This window comes from Lemur catta, chromosome 18 (assembly GCF_020740605.2).
Source record: "Lemur catta isolate mLemCat1 chromosome 18, mLemCat1.pri, whole genome shotgun sequence".
NCBI classification, from domain to species: domain Eukaryota; kingdom Metazoa; phylum Chordata; class Mammalia; order Primates; family Lemuridae; genus Lemur; species Lemur catta.
In genome coordinates this window covers 37363195-37380508 of record NC_059145.1, presented here as the reverse complement: position 1 = coordinate 37380508, position 17314 = coordinate 37363195, and the positions used below count along the sequence as shown (strand labels likewise).

At 43.9% G+C, this 17314-nt stretch overlaps 1 protein-coding gene across 1 annotated transcript; it reads right to left on the bottom strand.

Annotated features, from left to right (window-relative positions):
* Positions 1-7705: 7705 nt before the first annotated feature.
* Positions 7706-17021, bottom strand: LOC123623391 (IQ domain-containing protein F1-like). The gene is made up of 6 exons (XM_045530464.1): positions 17017-17021; positions 16494-16536; positions 15913-16200; positions 9097-9201; positions 8916-8978; positions 7706-8163 (listed from the first exon to the last, which is right to left on the bottom strand). Exons 1-6 carry the CDS (start codon positions 17019-17021, stop codon positions 7717-7719), a joined length of 951 nt encoding a protein of 316 aa, XP_045386420.1. The 3' UTR covers positions 7706-7716.
* Between the last annotated feature and the right edge of the window lie 293 nt (positions 17022-17314).

Here is a 17314-nt window from a genome sequence, read left to right as displayed (position 1 = left end):
TGTTTGTCTCAATTGGCTGTTTAACATTAAAAGACTAGTTAATGATAACAAAGCATCATAAAACCTTCAGAAGGAAAGCAGAATGTTTTGCGGACCATTTTGGGTTTTTTTTTCATGTGGCAGTTTTAAGTTATTCATATTTAAAATCAGTACTTTTTTTTAATTTCAGCATATTATGAGGGTACAAATGTTTAGGTTATGTATTTTTAACAGAAACAACTTGACCAAAAATCTGTCACCGAATTTTGAGACCCATTAAAACAAAGTTTAATGAGAAGAAAAATTGATTGGCCTTGTTTGTATGAAGCTACCTCTGGACTCTCTAGTCTGTTTCATTGATCTGTGTGTCTATCCCTTCACCAATACCACGAGCTTAATTATTACTGTAGCTTTGTAATAAGTCTTAAAATCAGATAGTATGATTTCTCCAACTTTATTGTTCTTTTTCAAAAGTATTTTGGCTATTCTAATTCTTTTGATTTTCATATAAATTTAGAATCAGTTTGTCTATATCTATAAAAATCCTTCTGGGATTTTGATTGGAATTATATTAAATATATAGATCAATTTTGGGGTAAGTGACATCTTTACTGAGTCTTCCAATCCATGAACACAGTGTGTTTCTCCATTTATTTAGATCTCTGATTTTTTTCACCAGTGGTTTGTAGTTTTCTTGTATCTAAGAATTTCATTTTATGGAACTATTGTAAATAGAATTGTTTTTTATATTTACGTTTCCGGTTGTTTGTTGTTAGTATATAGAAATAGAATTGAATTTTGTATGTTAACCTTGTTTCCTGCAACTTTGCTCAATTCTCTTATTTATTTTAGAAGATTTTTGGGTTTTGTTTTGTACTTGGAATTTCCTCCATAGACAATCATGTTTCCTGTGAATAGGGGCACTTTTATTTCCTCATTTCCAATCTGTATGTCTTTATTTCATTTTCTGGCTAGGACTTTATTTCTTTTTCTGGCTAGAAAATAGGACTCATGAGAGAAAACATCCCTGCCTTGTTCCCAATTTTGGTGGAAAGCATCCGGTCTTTTGCCATTAAGTAGACATTAGCTGTAGGATTTTTATAGATGAACTTTATCAGATTGAAGAAATTCCCTTCTAGTCCTAATTGATTGATACCAGCATGTGGTTTTTCCCCACACAAAGTTACTATTGTGTGACAATTGCCTACAGTATTCAGTACAGTAACATGCCGTACAGGTGTGTAGCCTAGCAGCAATAGGCTATACCATATAGCCTAGGTGTGTAGTAGGTTGTACCATCTAGGCTTGTGTAAGTACACTCTATGATGTTTCCACGATGATGAAATTAACTAACGACGCATTTCTCAGAATTTATCTCCATCATTAAGTGATGCATGATTGTAATATTAGATACTTTTATATACTTTTTGCTACTAAATTGGATTTACTAATATTTTATTGATGACTTTTTGCTTCTTTGTTCATAAGATATATTGGTCTATAGTTTCTATTCTTACATTGTCTTTGTCTGGTCTTAGTATCAGGGCAATATTGGCCTCGTAAAATGAATTGGGAAGTGTCCCCTCTTTTGTACTATTTTGTGGAAGAAATTGTGTAGAACTGGTGTTATTTGTTTATAAAATATTTGCTAGAACTTGCCAGTAAAACAATCTGGAAGGTTTTAAACTACATATTCAACTTTTTTAATAACTAGGGGATGATTCAGGTAATTTATTTCATCTTGGACAAAATTGGGTAGTTTTTTATTTTCAAGGAATTGATCTATTTCATCAAATTAATGTGTGTATAGTTGTTTCATAGTATTCCTCTATTATCCCTAGCGAGTATCCCGGGAAGCTCTGATGCTGAAATGGCCCAGCAGAATTGTCCCAATCTGAGTCCAATGACTTGGATCAGTGATTGTGGGTCGAATTTAGAAGGGCTTGACCTTGGGCAAAGCAGGCTCTTCGCAGCTGAAGCAATCCCTGAAGGAGCTGAGAGCTGCAGCCGGCACTCAGGAGCTAAGAGAGCAGCCCTTTGTTGAAGAGGAGTCCACCTCCACCACAAGCAAGACCTGTCTACCCCAGTACGAGACTCTTGTTTTTAAATAGATGAGTATTACTAATTCACTTTTGTTGATTCCTAATATACATGGACTTATTGCCATCTTATTTTGTGCTTTAAGTCTACCATTTTTTCTTATGATTTATTTTTCTTTTCCTGTCTTTTGTCAATTTAATTGAGTTTTCAGTGAGTCTTGAGATTGATGATTTTTTTCCTTCTACTATTTTAGAAATTGTGTTAGTTGCTTACCCATATCTGCATCCTCACTTCCTCACAAAAGAACTGATTTTATTGGCATTGGCAACATGCTCACTCAAATGAATACCATTGGCCGGGTGCAGTGGCTCATGCCTGTAATCCTAGCACTCTGGGAGGCTGAGGCGGGTGGATTGTTTGAGCTCAGGAGTTCGAGACCAGCCTGAGCAACAGCGAGACCCCGTCTCTACTAAAAATAGAAAGAAATTATATGGACAACTAAAAATACACATAGAAAAAATTAGCCAGGCATGGTGGCACATGCCTGTAGTCCCAGCTACTCGGGAGGCTGAGGCAGAAGGATTGCTTGAGCCCAGGAGTTTGAGGTTGCTGTGAGCTAGGCTGACACCATGCCACTCTAGCCCAGGCAACAGAGGGAGACTCTGTCTCAAAAAAAAAAAAAAAAAAAAAAAAGAAAGAAAAAATGAATAGCATTGCTCAGCTTCCCTTGCAGCTGGTGTGGTCATGTGATGCTCACCAGCCAATGAGATGTCAGCAGGAGTCGCTGGGTGGATCTTCTGGGAAAGTTCTTGAAGGAGGCTGCCTGGGCTCAAATGGGCCTTTTTGCCATTTCACCTTAACCCTCTTCTTCCCTGGAAGTGTAGACACAATGGCCAGCACTCTGGTAACCACTTTGAGAGTGGGAGGACACAGGTCACCTCCCTAACGTGGTGGGAGGAGCCGGTGATGGAATAGTAGGTGCTTAGTCCCGTGATGACACCATGGAGCTGCCACAGCAGGCCTGGCCCGTCCTTGCTCAGACTTCTTCCAGGTGACGTAGAAACAAACTTCTGGCTTGACCCACTGTATTTTAGGTTTCTGTTTTAGTTGAACATAATTTCTAAGTTACATAGAAATTCTATACCTTATTCCTTTTCTCCTAGTACTTACACTTAAATTTTAACACATATTTTATTTTGCATCGTGGAGCATCTGGAGCAAATCAGTGTCACTTGTGCCCCAAATCAGGTAAGAATATTAGCCCAATTTCCATTTCTCCAGCCACTACCTCTAGCAACCTCCTATGTTGGCATCTTTTGAGATACGATACATATTTTTTATAGATATATACACATTTTTAATAGGAAAATCTTTTTGGTCATGACAATACGTTTTGGTGGCATCTGTACTCATCACCACTTCTTGTGTCATTCTCTTGGATTCATTTTTCTTTGTCATGAAGTTAATTTCCCAGAAATACCTTCAGAGACTTTTGATGTAGACTAAACTTTAAATTAACAAAAATGTCTTTGAGGTGATGAAAATGCCCTTCACTTTGCCCCTACACTTGAATGATGTTTGGGGCAGTGTATCGTTCAATGCCCAAACTGATTTTCCTTCAGAACATTGGCAATATTGCTTCCCACTCTCTTCTTGCACCCAGTGCTGCTGCCGAGAAAGCTGGTGTCTGTCTGAAACGTTCCCTAGGAGGTAATTTGTGGATTTCTTTTCCTCTTTAAATATGTAAGCATTTTATATTCATCAGTTAGTTATGACATTGTGCTGCGACCTGTGTGGAGTGCCATCTGTTTTCCTTCACCTTTTAAAGGAAGTGAGTCTCTTTAAACTCTGGGAAACTCATCAAGGCTTTGAATGTTTCTGCCTCCATCTCTATAGTTCCTTTCTCAGGAATGCACATTCAGCCATGACTGAAACTTCTGGATCAGTGCCCCATTCTTTCACTTCTTTAACCTTTTCATTTCTCACCCTTCTGTGCTGCAATCCAGGAAGATTCTTCATGTCAAAGTTTCCACTCGCTAATCTGCATTTATATGTTCCTTCTGCTATGCATCCCATATTTTGGGTTTTAATTTTGACAATCACGATTCCTTTCCATAAGTGGCTTTTTAATAGTGGATTGTTCCTTTGTACCTAAGATGTCTTCTTCCATCCAATGAGGATAGTAATTTTACTCTTTAAATTTTCCTTCTTAGCAAGGAATCCCTGGGCTGTCAGATTTCTGCCTTCCCCCAAAGCTTGCCGATGCGTATCTGAGTACTCATCTTTGTGTTTCATTTCCCTGTAGCAGACGATGAGTGCCACATCCCTGACTCCATGGACTGCAGGGGAGGTCTGGGATAACACCTAGATAACACTTGCAGTGAGTTTATAATTCTGTGCTTAAAAAGATGTTTCTTCAGACAGTTGGGGGTGTGGCTCCCTTCTCTCTTTGCACCCCGTGTTGCTGCTGAGAAAGCTGAAGTCAACCCGACTTACTCCTTGGTCAGTAAACAGTGGGTCTTATATCCTCTTGAAAGGTTTCAGTATTTTATCTGTAGCAGTTGAGACTGTGCCACATGTTTTGGGTTCCATCTGTTTTCAATCATCTCAGTGCAATTGGTCAATCGCCTTAAACTGGGATTCTTTCTAAAGAATCTTCTAAAAACTGTCTTCTCAGTGCTGAGAACCCTCTCATCATGCTCTGAACCTCCCTTCCCCGCACTCCCTATACTCTCAGGAGCACACAGCCAACCAGCACTGGAACTTCTTGGTCTTCCTCCTCTGTGGGGTGGGCTATCAGGGGTGGGACGTCAGTGGGTGGCCTTCTGGGCAGGGGCCTTGCTGTCCCTGGCACCAGGCCCTGCCACGCCTCCCCAGGCCAGTCACAGATCCCCCTGGCCACAGGCCCTCCCTGGCCGACTGCACAGCTCTGCTGGGGCGTCAGCGAGGGCTCCTCTGTGTGTTCCCACCCTCCCTCCTCCCCCACGTCCAGCTGCCAGCAAGGTGGAGGGACTGCACGGCCACTCTTGCTCCTGCCTCAGGCCTTTTTAGAGCTTTAATTTATTTTCTTTCAGTCTTTTCACCTATGCCTTCTGTCTGTTAGGGATTCCACATGATTTCAGTCCACTGAAGGCCCCGTTCCTATATTTTAGATACTACTAGAGATTTTTCAAATTAATGTATTTCTTTTCTGTTATTCCTGTGAATTTGCAGTGGGAGAGGGAGGCCTGAGCATAAGCGTGTGCTTGAACATTTTGATCCATTTTTTCATGGACAATTTCTGGGGTTTTGGTGTGGTTATGTTTCCTTGAGATTTGGGGTGAAAACGTTGAAGTAGATTTTAGCCAGTGGCTGGGAATTTCCTTCTGCAAATGGTTTGTTTCTATTTTTTAATTGGAAATTCAATTTTCTCTTGTCCTTGCCTTCATTTTTTCCCCTTTACTCCCTGAATCATTGGGCCTGAAAGGCATTAGGCTGGGCAGTGCAACGTAGGTGCAGCCGGGGAAAGAGCCATCACGGCCCAGAGCCAGGTGAGGATCCCAAGGGGGAGGAAGCGTTGGCACAGGAGGGACGCCCAGCACGGACCTGGCAGTGGGAGGAGGAGTCCACACAGGCACAAGGTCTTACCAGTAATGGGTATCATATCCAGCGGGATGAGAACGGCAGCCTTGGCAGCAGAGGAACTCGGAACTCGTGCACAGTGAGGAGGATGTCCACACAGAGAACAGCCTGGCATTCCACATCAGGCCAAGCTGGGTAAGGGGCATTGACGTGGATCAGGAGACCAGTCCTGAGCCCCGCGAGTGGCGTGTCAGAGCTCAAGCACAGCAGGGGCAGTGTCCACATATGGGAGAGGCCAGCCGTGGCCACGGGAGGGTAGTTGCACACGGGAAAGATCAAGTGAGAAACTGATTGAGGATAATGGGAGCCAGGAGTCGCACTTCAGAAATAGGAGTTAGAAATACGGAAAGGAGCAAACTAGAAAGAACTCTGATTTGGAGTTGGGATTGGAGGTATCCATGTGAACTCGTAGATTTCAATCTAGATACAGAAGTAAACTTAGATATGTGTATTGCTTGTGCATATACACACCATGTAGTCGCCAGCCCTGTCCACCGAGGGGCCTGGAGCAGGGGACCTTGGCAACAACGGGCACACCTCCCGGGCTCTGCTGGGCCTTCCCAGTTGGCCTCGGAAAGTGCTGCTTTTTCCTTGGCCACCAGCATTTAAGGGTTGTGGCTGTGACCCCTTTCCTTATTTTGTTGCTGATGCTGATTTTTTTTTTTTTAGGTTTCTTGAGGTATAATTTACAAATTAAAGTTGCATATATTTAAGGTGTAGAACTCGACATTTTGAAGATGCTGAATTTTTATGGTACTTGACATTCACCCTGAACAGTGGAGATCATTAGCTCAAGCTCACAGCTCAGAAAACTGGGTTCTGAGAGGCCACACAGCAGCGGGAAGCAGAGCCAGAGATCTGACCTAGGACAGAGCTCTTTGCCCTGAGACACTGACCCCAAGACAAAGGGAGGCCAGGAGAAAGACAGAAATGCTTCCTAGTGGGTGCGAGAGACCCAGGCCCTGAGTGAGACGCAGGGGCAGAATGTATCAAGATAAAGCGGGAAATATAGAGCCCACGCCCAAGAGCAAGACAGAGAGCTAGAGCCTGAGACATCTGGGCAGCATTGCTGAAACTCTGTGAGCCAAGGGACCAGCTCACCAGGGCAGAGTCGATGGAGCATGGCTGGACACAGGGCTCTGAGCTTGCAGCCTCAGTGGAGAATGACCCAGACCCCAAACTCCTCCCTTTCTGCAGGGAACACAGCAGTGTCCACACAAACAGAGGTTCAGACCTTGACCTCTAAACTGGCCTTTGATCATCACCTGGGACCCAATCCCAGCCCCAGGTGGCAGCATTTCACAGGAAGGGATGTTCAGAGGAGCCAGCTCTGCCTCACCCGGCCCCTGCAGTGGCTGGGCCTGGGGAGAGGGTGAGGGAGACAAGACTAATGCCTCCTCCCTCCTGGGTCCGTGATAGCCTGACACTCCCTGGGGCTGGGCTGGCAGTGGAATGCTTCTCCCCCACCCTCTTGCCTAAGGAGCCACGCACACAGGGCGGGTCTGGAGGAGAACGAGTCCTAGTTTCCAGGGGCCGGGGGAAAGAATGGATGGTGTTTGCGGTGAGAGTGAGAACTTGGGTCGTGGTCTCTAACAGCTTCCAGTTAGGGGCTCAAGATTCTGACTTAGAAGCTGAGTATGAGGATACAGTCCCCAGCTAGGCAGGGAGACAGGATTCACAGGGCTTGGGGTGGGCGTGCTCCTCTCAGTCATGGGGGTGGGGGAACAAGCTCTGAGCAACTAGACCCAGAAGGGTGAATTCTTGGAGAATATGCTTCCATTGTCTTGGCCACCCTCCCAAAGGCTTCCATTATACACAGTCTTGGGGAGAGCGCACCATTTACATAGGCCAAACGTGAATGATGCTCCTTGGAGTTGGCCAACGGCAGATCTGTACCCCCAGCTTTCCTACCTGTGGCAGACATAGCTAATCAATTGCAGTCTCTGCTCAGTCTGGACAAGGGGCTCAGAATCCTGCCAATTCCTCAGAACTGGTATATGAGATGCCGAGTATCTGCCATCATTTGCCCTGACTTCCTGGAGCTTGTCAAACAGAGAATGTCTGGAAAAGACCACTTCAGTCCTTTATTGGGAGGGGAATACACTCCGTCACAGTGCAAGGCCCAGAGCCCAGCAAGATCTCCAGCTGGAGTTGCAGCTGGCTGGCTGTGACTCTGTACTGGCCCTTGATGAGACCCCGGGAAGCACAGGAGTGGCACCTCCAGTAGGCCTGGATGATGCGGACAGCGTTGAGCACCTGGCAGTAGCGCCAGCGGACACGCCACATGCGGGCCCAGGACTGCAGTGTGACTGCTGCCCACTCCTCCCGTGAAAAGGACTCTAGCACCGCCCGCCGCCTCTTCCTCAGAAGCTTGGACAGCATCAGCCGCCACCAGCACTGAATGCTCCAGGCCCTGAGGGCTGCATGCAGCAGCACCCGACGTACCAGTGTGCCCCGCCACCAGGCCTGGATAGTTATGACTGCTGTACCTTTGTCAAAGACCTTCTTTTCGTTTTCTGGGGGCTTTCAAGAGAAAAGAGGGACATTCAGAGAATGCTCCCCACCCACTTCAGCCCTAGGTGTGCCAGAAAAGGCCCTGATTCCCTATCAACAATTGTCCCTTCTGAAATTCAGGAACACTGAGGAGGGTAACAGCTGGACCCAAGAGATGAGGTAGGTGTCCCACCTCTGCCACCTGCAGATTAATGGACATGGACACCTCACCTTGAACCTCTGAGTCTCAATGTCCCCATCTGCAAAATGGGAGTACACCTGTCCTAGCTCCCTCACCTGGTTTTGCATGGGCCTGGTTGGCCAGTCTAGAGGAAGAACCCTGTGATCTGGGGGTCAGAGGGTTACCATGTTCCACCTGGGCCCGACCACCTACCTGGGATCCATGACTCTTCCCTTCACTCCCCTCCCATCTGCTGGAGAAGTGGCATCTTTGCTGGTCCTGCCCTCTCACCCCTGACTGCAGCTCAAATGCACAACCTTCTCTCTCCCTCTGTCATGTTGTAGTATTCAAAGTTTCCCCCACCCCGTAAAGGTTGGCCTCTCTTGTTTCTTCCCCATTTTCACTTTCCTTGACTTTCATACTTTAAATCTTAATTCACAAGCAAACATACATGCACAAGGTCAAACATTCTCCCTCTCTCTCACTCTCTCTCTCTCACACACACACAATTCTAACTAACTCAAGCTTCCCCTGTCTTGGTCATTCCTTCCACAAACACAGCCCCCTCAGCCCCAGCCCTGCGTCGTCTGGGTGGTCATACCTTTATGGCTTTCCTGTTAGCCTGCTCCTCTTTCAGTTTCTCAATCAGAGCCAGAGTTTTAGCCTGAGAAGGAAATGGGGGAAAAGACAAACAGGGAGTTTATTTCTGCTCTTAGCTCAGGACCGTGCAAAAGACACTAGGACACAAGGATCAGTGACATCCAGGTCAGGGCTCCTCCTACCTCTGTCCTCGCCTCTGGGGTTAGTGGTGCTGAGGTCGGCTTCTCTTTCTTCTGAGGCTCATCTTTTTGGGGGGTGTTATTTTTACTTTCATTCTGTTGCTTCTCCTGCAGGCGGCATTAGAGGGAAGGCAAGTGAGGCTGCTGTCCCTCCCTCTCCATTCAATCACCTACACATCCCCAGCTTCCAGGGCTCCTCAGAGTCTTCAGTGACTGGGGTCCCCTCATCCTGAGAGATCCATGGGGACACCTGTGACAAGCCCCGTGTGCCCTTGGTGCCCATGAAAGAGAAAGGAGCTCTTTCTTACTCACCATTGGTCACGCAGAGATTGGGTGTCGATGGTTCGAATCCCCTCAGGCCTGTGTTCCTCAGCCACGGCACAGCAGGAGTGGAGGAGGGACACTGCTGATGTCATAAGGGCAGCTATTACTCAGGCCTCCGATGGCTTTTAACAGCTGAGCCCCCTCTAAGGAAAAGACAAAAGTGCTGCCCAGTCTTTTCTGCCAGAAATGGCCAAAGCCCTGACTTCAAAGGCAAGACACCAGAAATACTGGCTCATCGATATAAGCTGTATTAAAATAGTCAGTCTTTGGTAATAACATTTAATTGAAATAACTTAAATAGTCATTACTAGGGGACTGATTTAATGGTTTATAGTCCATTTATGCTATAAAATACTATATAACTTAAAAATAATGAATTTGACCTATATTACTGATGAGGAAGCATATCTAAGATGTATTTCTAAAGTGAAAAACTGCAGATCATTATTATGACCTCATTTATGTGAACAAAACTATGTGGGAACATAATTAGACACATGTGTAAATGAACACAGAGTGGAAAAAAGTGCATACACCCAACTGTTACCAACTATCACCTGCAGAGAGAAGAGTTGAATTGCTGACTCGTGTCTAACCCATCCATACAGTGCCCAAGGAACCCCACGAGCCCCCCAGGGTCAGCTGGGGCCCCATCTCAGGCTCAGATGTGCTAAGTGCTCTCCTACCTACCTCTGTCCCCCTCAGGGCCTCGAGGCCACAGTTGAATGGATGAGGGTGGCTGTGCACGGACAGGGCCCCCTCTCTGCCTGATCCTGGCCTCTGAAGACCCACCTGACATCGTGAGGCTCCGGGCCCCCCAGAGTCACAGCCCCAGGATCACCGAGGAGTGCGCCGGGGATGTGTAGGGTGAATGTGGGAGAGGCCAGTGTGGGGGGACATAGGGAAAAGGCCAGGCCCAGTCACAGAGCTGCACTGCCACAGTGGCAGTGCTATGGACACCTGAAAAACCATCTCCCTGGCTAGAGGAAATGTACAAAGGGACACTTGCAGTCTGAAAGAAATTATTTTCTCTCTCATTTCTCTTGCCACTTCACCCTGAAGGCAGCTCTAGTCACATGGAACTGTACAACAGTGTGGGGGTCTAAAACTCTGAGACAAGCCCATATTTCTGGCCAGAGGAACCAAGAACATCCTTAGGAACTGAGAAAAGGAGAACCCAGAAAGAAGAGGGAAAGGAATCCCCTAATTCTGTGTATAACCAACACAAGTCTCAGGCTCACACCTGAGCATCCTTTGAAAAATAAACTACAACATAAACCACTGCCAAGTCCCAGAGTAAACCCCAAGTAGCACATGCACTGGGCAGATGCAAAGAGCTTATAAAAGGCTTTAAAAACTGACCTAATACTGGAATCATCATCCCAAGAAAGCAAGGCAAAGCCTGTGGCCTTAACCTAATTGGTTTGATTGTCTGCTAAAACAAAAACTAAACATTCTCCAGAGACATAATACTTTAAATTTCCAGGATACAATCCAAAATTATTCAACATATTAACATCCAAGAAAATCCAATTAATTTTGAAGGAAAAAGACAATCAATCAATCAATGCCATCGCCAAGTAACCCAGGTGTTGGAAGTATTAAAGACTTTAAAGCAGTTATTATAACCACTATTCATGAAGTAAAAGTGAACCCTTTTAAAATGAATGGAGGATAGGAGTTCTTAGCAGAGAAATCAAAACAAAACAAAAAAAATAACCAAATGGAAATTTTAGAACTGTAAAATTACAATATATAAAATAAAGAATTCACTGACAGGCTCACTGACAGAATGTAGATGACGGAGAAATCAGTTAGTGAACTTGAATATAGAGTCATAGAAATTAGCTAATCTGAACCACAGAGAAATAGAAGATTGGAAAAAAATAATAAACAGAACCTCAGTGAACTGTGGAACAATATCAAAAGGTCTAATGTTTGTGTTATTGGAGACCCAGAAAGAAAGGAGAAAGAAACTGGTGCAGAAAAATTGTTTGAAGAAATAATGACTAAAAACTTCCCAAATTTTGTAAAAGCCATATGTTTACAGATTTAAGAATCTCAGCAAACACCAAAAAAGATATACTCCAAGAAAACCATACCCAGATACATCATAATCAAGATGTCGAAAACCAAAGATTTAAAAAATCTTAAAAGCAGCCAGAGAAAAATGATGGATAACTTATAGGGAAACAATAATTCAAATGGGGGGGAGGAGGGGATGGGTATATTCACACCTAGTGGGTGTGGTGTGCACTGTCCAGGGGGATGGACACGCTTGTAGCTCTGACTCAGGCAGTGCAAAGGCAATATATGTAACCTAAACACTTGTACCCCTGTAATATTCTGAAATAATAAAAAAATGATTCAAATGACTGTCGATTTTTCATTAGAAACCATGGAGCCTAGAAGACAGTGGAACAACATCTTTAAAATGCTTGAAGAGAAGAACTGTCACCCAGAATTCTATATCCATCAAAAATATCCTTTCAAAATAATGGTGATATAAAGACAGTCTCAAATGAAGGAAATAAGAGAATTCATTGCCAGCAGACCTGCTCTTAAAGAAATGCTAACAGAAGTTCTTCAGGAAGAAGAGAAATAATACCAGAGGGAAACTTGAAAAAATCAATCAATATAATCCATTGTATAAAAAGATTAAAGAAAAAACCCACATGATTATATCAATTGATTCCAAAAATAATTTGACAAAATTCGACATAAATACATGACAAAAACTCGGCAAACTAGGAATTGCAAAGTATTAATTACTTCCTTAACAGGACTTCTACAAAAAACTAACAGATTAAATAATTCTTAATGGTGAAAAACTAAATGTTAGTCCTTACAATAGGGAACAAGACAATGAGTTCACTCTCACCACTCCCATTCAACATTGTATTGGAAGTCTCAGTCAGTGCAACAAACAAGACAGGAAAAAGGAATCAAATACGTATGAATTCAAAAAGAAGAAATAAAAGCGTATTTGCAGATGATTATCTATACAGAAAATTACAAAGAATCTACAAAAAGCCCCTAGAACTTAGTGAGTTTAGCAAGATTAAAAGATACAAGGTTAACATACAAAATTTAATCATATGTCTATAAACTAGTAATGAATGATTGAGAATCAAAATTGTAAACACTATCATTTATAATAGCTCCAAAAAATTTAATACTTTGATATAAATCTAATAAAACATGTGCAGAATATGTATTCTGAAATCCATAAAATGCTGATAAGCAAAATAAAAAAGACATAGATAAACAGAAATATATATCATGTTTATTGATTGGAAGACTCAATATAACTAAATGTTCCTCAAATTGGTCCATGAATTAAATGTCATTTGAATCAAAATCCCAGCAGAATTGTAGAATAGATAAGCTGATTCTGAAATTTGTATAGAAAAGGAAAGGAACTAGAATAGGCAAAACAATTTCAGAAAAAAAGTTGGAGCAGTCACATAACTCAATTTTAAGACTTACTATAAAGCTATAGTAGGTATAATAATCAAGATGATATGCTTTAGTGAAGATTAGAAACACAAATGTATCAGAATAGAGAGTCCAGAAATAGATCCCCACAGATATGACTAATTGCTCTTTTTTTAAAGAAAAATGTGAAAGCAATTTAATGTAGAAAGGATAGTCCTTGTTTTAAAAAAATGTTGTTGGAACAATTATAAAAAGGGGTGGGGCGGACAGGAACCTCAGCCTAAACCTCCTGCCTTGTAAAAAATTAACTCAAAATGGAACATAGTTCTAAAGATAAAACAGAAAACTTGAAGAAGAAAACAAGAGAAAACTTTCCTAATGTTGGGCTAAGCAAAGATTTCTTAGATATGATCCAAGAGCATTACTCCAAAAGAAAAAAATAACAAATTTGACTTCAAATTTAAGAACTTTTTCATCCCTGCAAGGTCTAAGAAAAAAATGTAAGATAAAATAAAATAAAACTTTTGCTCAGTGAAAGACACTGTTAACAAAATGGAAAAGTAAGCCACAGAATTGGAGAAAATATATGCAAATCACATTCTAGAAAGGACTCGTTTCAAGACTAAATCAAAAACTCTCAAAATTAAATAATAAATAAACAACCCAATTAAAAATGGGCAAAACACTTGAGCAAACACTTCACCAAAAAGGATATAAGGATAGCAGGTAAATGCCTGAAAAGATGTTCAATATCATTAGCCATTGGGAAAATGAAAATTAAAACAACAATGAGCTGTCATTATACCCCTATTAGAACTCCTAAAATAAAAAATCCTGACAACACCAAGAGGTGGCAGGAATGTTGAGTAAATGGACCTCTCATACACTGCTGGTTGGACTGAGAAAAATACAGCCACCCTGGAAAATGGTCTGGCAGTATCTTATAAGGTAAACATATACTTATCATATGACGCAGATATCCCACTCCTGGGTATTTGCCCTATTGAAATTAAAATTTATGCTCACACAAAAATATGTACGTGAAAGTTCACAGCAGCTTTAATTGTAATAGCCAAAAAACTGGAAACATCTGAATGTCCTTCGAAGGGTGAATGGATAAACACAAACTGATATACATTCATACAATGGAATATAACTCAGCAAAAAAGAACCAAGCTACTGACACACACAACAACTTGTTCAAACCTCAGAGGCAGTATTCTGAGTAATAGAAGCCAGTCTCAAAAGGTTATATACTGTATGATTCCATTTATTTGACATTCTTAAAAGGCCAACAACCTAATATTAAAATAAACAAAAGATGTGAACAGATACTTCACCAAAGAAAATATATAGATGGAAAATAGCCACATGAAAAGATACCCAACATGATTATCCACCAGGAAACAACAAATTAAAACTAAAATGAGATATCACTACATAGTTATTAAAATAGCTAAAATTTAAAATACTGACAATAACAAGTGCTATAAAGGATGTGGAGCAACTAGCACTGTCATAAATTGCTGGTGGGGATAAAAAATGGTACAGCTACTCCAGAAAATAGTTTGGCAATTTCTTGTAAAATTACATGTATGAACCAGAAATCTAGCTCCTTGATATTTACCCTAGAGAAATGAAAATTTACGTTCATGCTGTTCTATTCATAATCACCAAAACTTAGAAACAACTCAAGTATTCATCACAATATGAGTGATTACAAATTGGGGTCCATCCATACAATAGAGTACTACTCAGTAATAAGAATGCAGGCTGGACACGTTGGCTCATGCCTGTAATCCTAGCACTCTGGGAAACCGGGATGGGAGGATCACTTGAAGTCAGGAGTTCGAGACCAGCCTGAGCAAGAGGGAGATCCCGTCTCCACTAAAAATAGAAAACTTAGCCAGATGTGGTGGCGCATGCCTGTAGACCCAGCTACTCGGGAGGCTGAGGCAGGAGAATCACTTGAGCTGAGGAATTTGAGGTTGCCATGAGCTAGGCTGGCACCACGGCATTCATGCCCAGGTGACAGAACAAGACTCTGTCTCAAAAAAAAAAAAAACAAAAATGCAACAATATGAATGAATTTCAAAGACACTATGCTGAGTCAAAGAAACCAGTCTCAAAATGTTGCATGCTATATGATCCCATTTATGTGACATTCTCAAAAAGACAGATCAGTGCCTGCCAGGGGTTAGCAATGGACAAGTTTTGACTACAAAGTGGCACCACAGGGAGTTTCTTAGGGTGACAGACTGATCTATATCTTGGTTGTGATGACGGTTATACGAATCTATACATGTATTACAATTTATAATTTACGGAACTACACATCCCCCCCCAAAAAGTCAATTTTACTATGCAATAATTTTTTAAATTTTAAAAGCTTCATAATCACACCAAACAAGTTTATTTCATGTAAATTTTACAAACAATTCAGAGCAATCAGGATCCTCTTATTTGGGTCTATGCATTTGAGGAGCAAAGAAATTAATGAAGGTCCCTGCACTTTAGGAGCACAGAAAAGGTCCCATATTCTGAGTCTAGGGTGAGTAGAGGGCTGGAGCCCAGGAAGGAGGGAGACCCAGACAGGGAAGAGGCCCAGGGCTGGGGGACTGGCGGACGTGGTGAACCTGGGGCCTTCAGAGCCACCAGGACCAGCTCAGACTCCAGCCAGCGGGCAGAGAGGAGCCACCACAGGGGCTGAGGAGCAGAGGGGTGACACCATCCAAGGAGGGTTTTGGGGGTGTGCTGGGTGAAGCACCTGGTGGGGAGCATGGTGCGGGAGCCTCCTGGAGGCTGGGCTAAGGGACACAGCACAGGAGCAACATGCAACCACCCTCAGGACCACTGGGTGACCTCCAGTGCAGAAGCACCAGCATTCCAGAGCCTCTACCCATCTTCCCACACCACCTCCACCATTCTCCCCTCCTCTGCCAGAGTCCCCCCAGAGGTCCTCAGTAGACCCCTTCAGGGAGGGGTGGAAAGGAGAGAAGAAAGCAGGTCGGTGAGGGACCCAGTGGGATCAGCCCTCTGCATGTGCTCCCAGCCTACAGCCCGCAGAGGGGGTGAGCGGGTCTCCTGGGAGTGGGCTGTGCTAAGGTGGCCCCTCCCACCGGCCCCTGCCTGGGGCATTTCTTCTGTGGCAGCTCCACCCTCACCCCCAGATAAGTGACCCTCATATGCAGACCCTGACACAGCTGCCTGCCCTGCAGGACCCAGGGGTTCACTAGGTGGATTCTGCACCTTGAGAAACCACATGGCCCCTTTCATGCCTCCAAAGTGATCCTCACCTGATCCCCAGTGGTTCTCACTGGGGAAGGTGAAATTCAGCACTGAGAACTGGACAACAACCAGATGCACAAGCACCGAAAAGGTAGGGGCGGGGAGGAGAGAGATGAGGCAGGGATGTGGTGAATTAGCAGGGGAGGGCAGGGCAGGGGAGCAGCCAACCCCTCCCTGCACCAGCTGTCACCTGTCTTATCACCTCTGCCCGGAGGTTCTGTCCATACACTTCTCCAGGCAGGATGCCCTGGAAAGTGGATCTTGGAGGAAGATTCTAGGACCCCACGTGACCCAGCGGGGCCCCAGCACCCCAAGACTGTGAGTGGGGTAGTTGCTCCAAGAGTGCCTACCCTCACTCCTTCCCGGTGCTGCCCCACCGTGGGTGGTGCAGGTCTGGAGCAGGAAGGGAATGCACGTTTGCCCCATTTGGTGGGTGAGAGGCCTGCCGCAGGGACTTTCCATGTGGTTGCTGGATCTCAGAGCTGTAGCTTTTGCACATGGTCAATGCACATGGTCAATGGACAGAATGACTTTCAGAGTCTCATTCATTGACATGCCATGTGGCTTATTCAGGGTGTGGGGATACCTCAAATGTGTCCCCATACCAACTCCACTCTCCCTCCTTCCTGCGTCCTCACCTCATCTTCAAACTGTGTCCATACTTGTTAGTCTGCTATTAGTCAAGAACCATTCTGGAGCAAGTGAGAGAAAACTCAGATTGCCTCAAAAGGGGGACTGGTCAGCAGAGGTAGAGCTGAACCTAGAAGTCCAAGCGATATTGCCCTGGCTCGTTCTCACTCTCAGGCTCTCCCTGTCCTTTTCCCAGTGGATTCCCCCCACCGTGCTGAGAGAATGGCTGCCCACAGCTCCCACCGCATCCTCACAGAGCTACTTCTCTCAATAGCTCCAAATTAAAGTCCCAAGTCTCATTCCCACTGGATTAACAAGATTCATATGCTCACCCCCAAAACAGTCACCACAGTTATAGGAATTTGATAATGCAATAGGCTGGGGAAAGGTCCCACGCTCACCCCTGAATGGGGGTGGTCTGCCCCGACAATCACATGGCTTCCCAGGTTAGTTATCAAAACAACACTGGGCTCACTGCCTGCTCAACTTCCCCATGTCTACCAGATACTGCAAAGGTGATCTCCCCTACCTGGGCTTTCTC

Bases quoted from the DNA above. Each gene is read 5' to 3' on its own strand.
- LOC123623391 (XM_045530464.1), bottom strand. The intron at 9,202-15,912 runs GTAGGCTGGGAG...TGCCGCCTGCAG, and splicing joins GCTCACCCCCTCTGCGGGCT to GAGAAGCAACAGAATGAAAG. The intron at 8,979-9,096 runs GTAGGAGGAGCC...TTTCCTTCTCAG, and splicing joins CCCCAGAGGCGAGGACAGAG to GCTAAAACTCTGGCTCTGAT.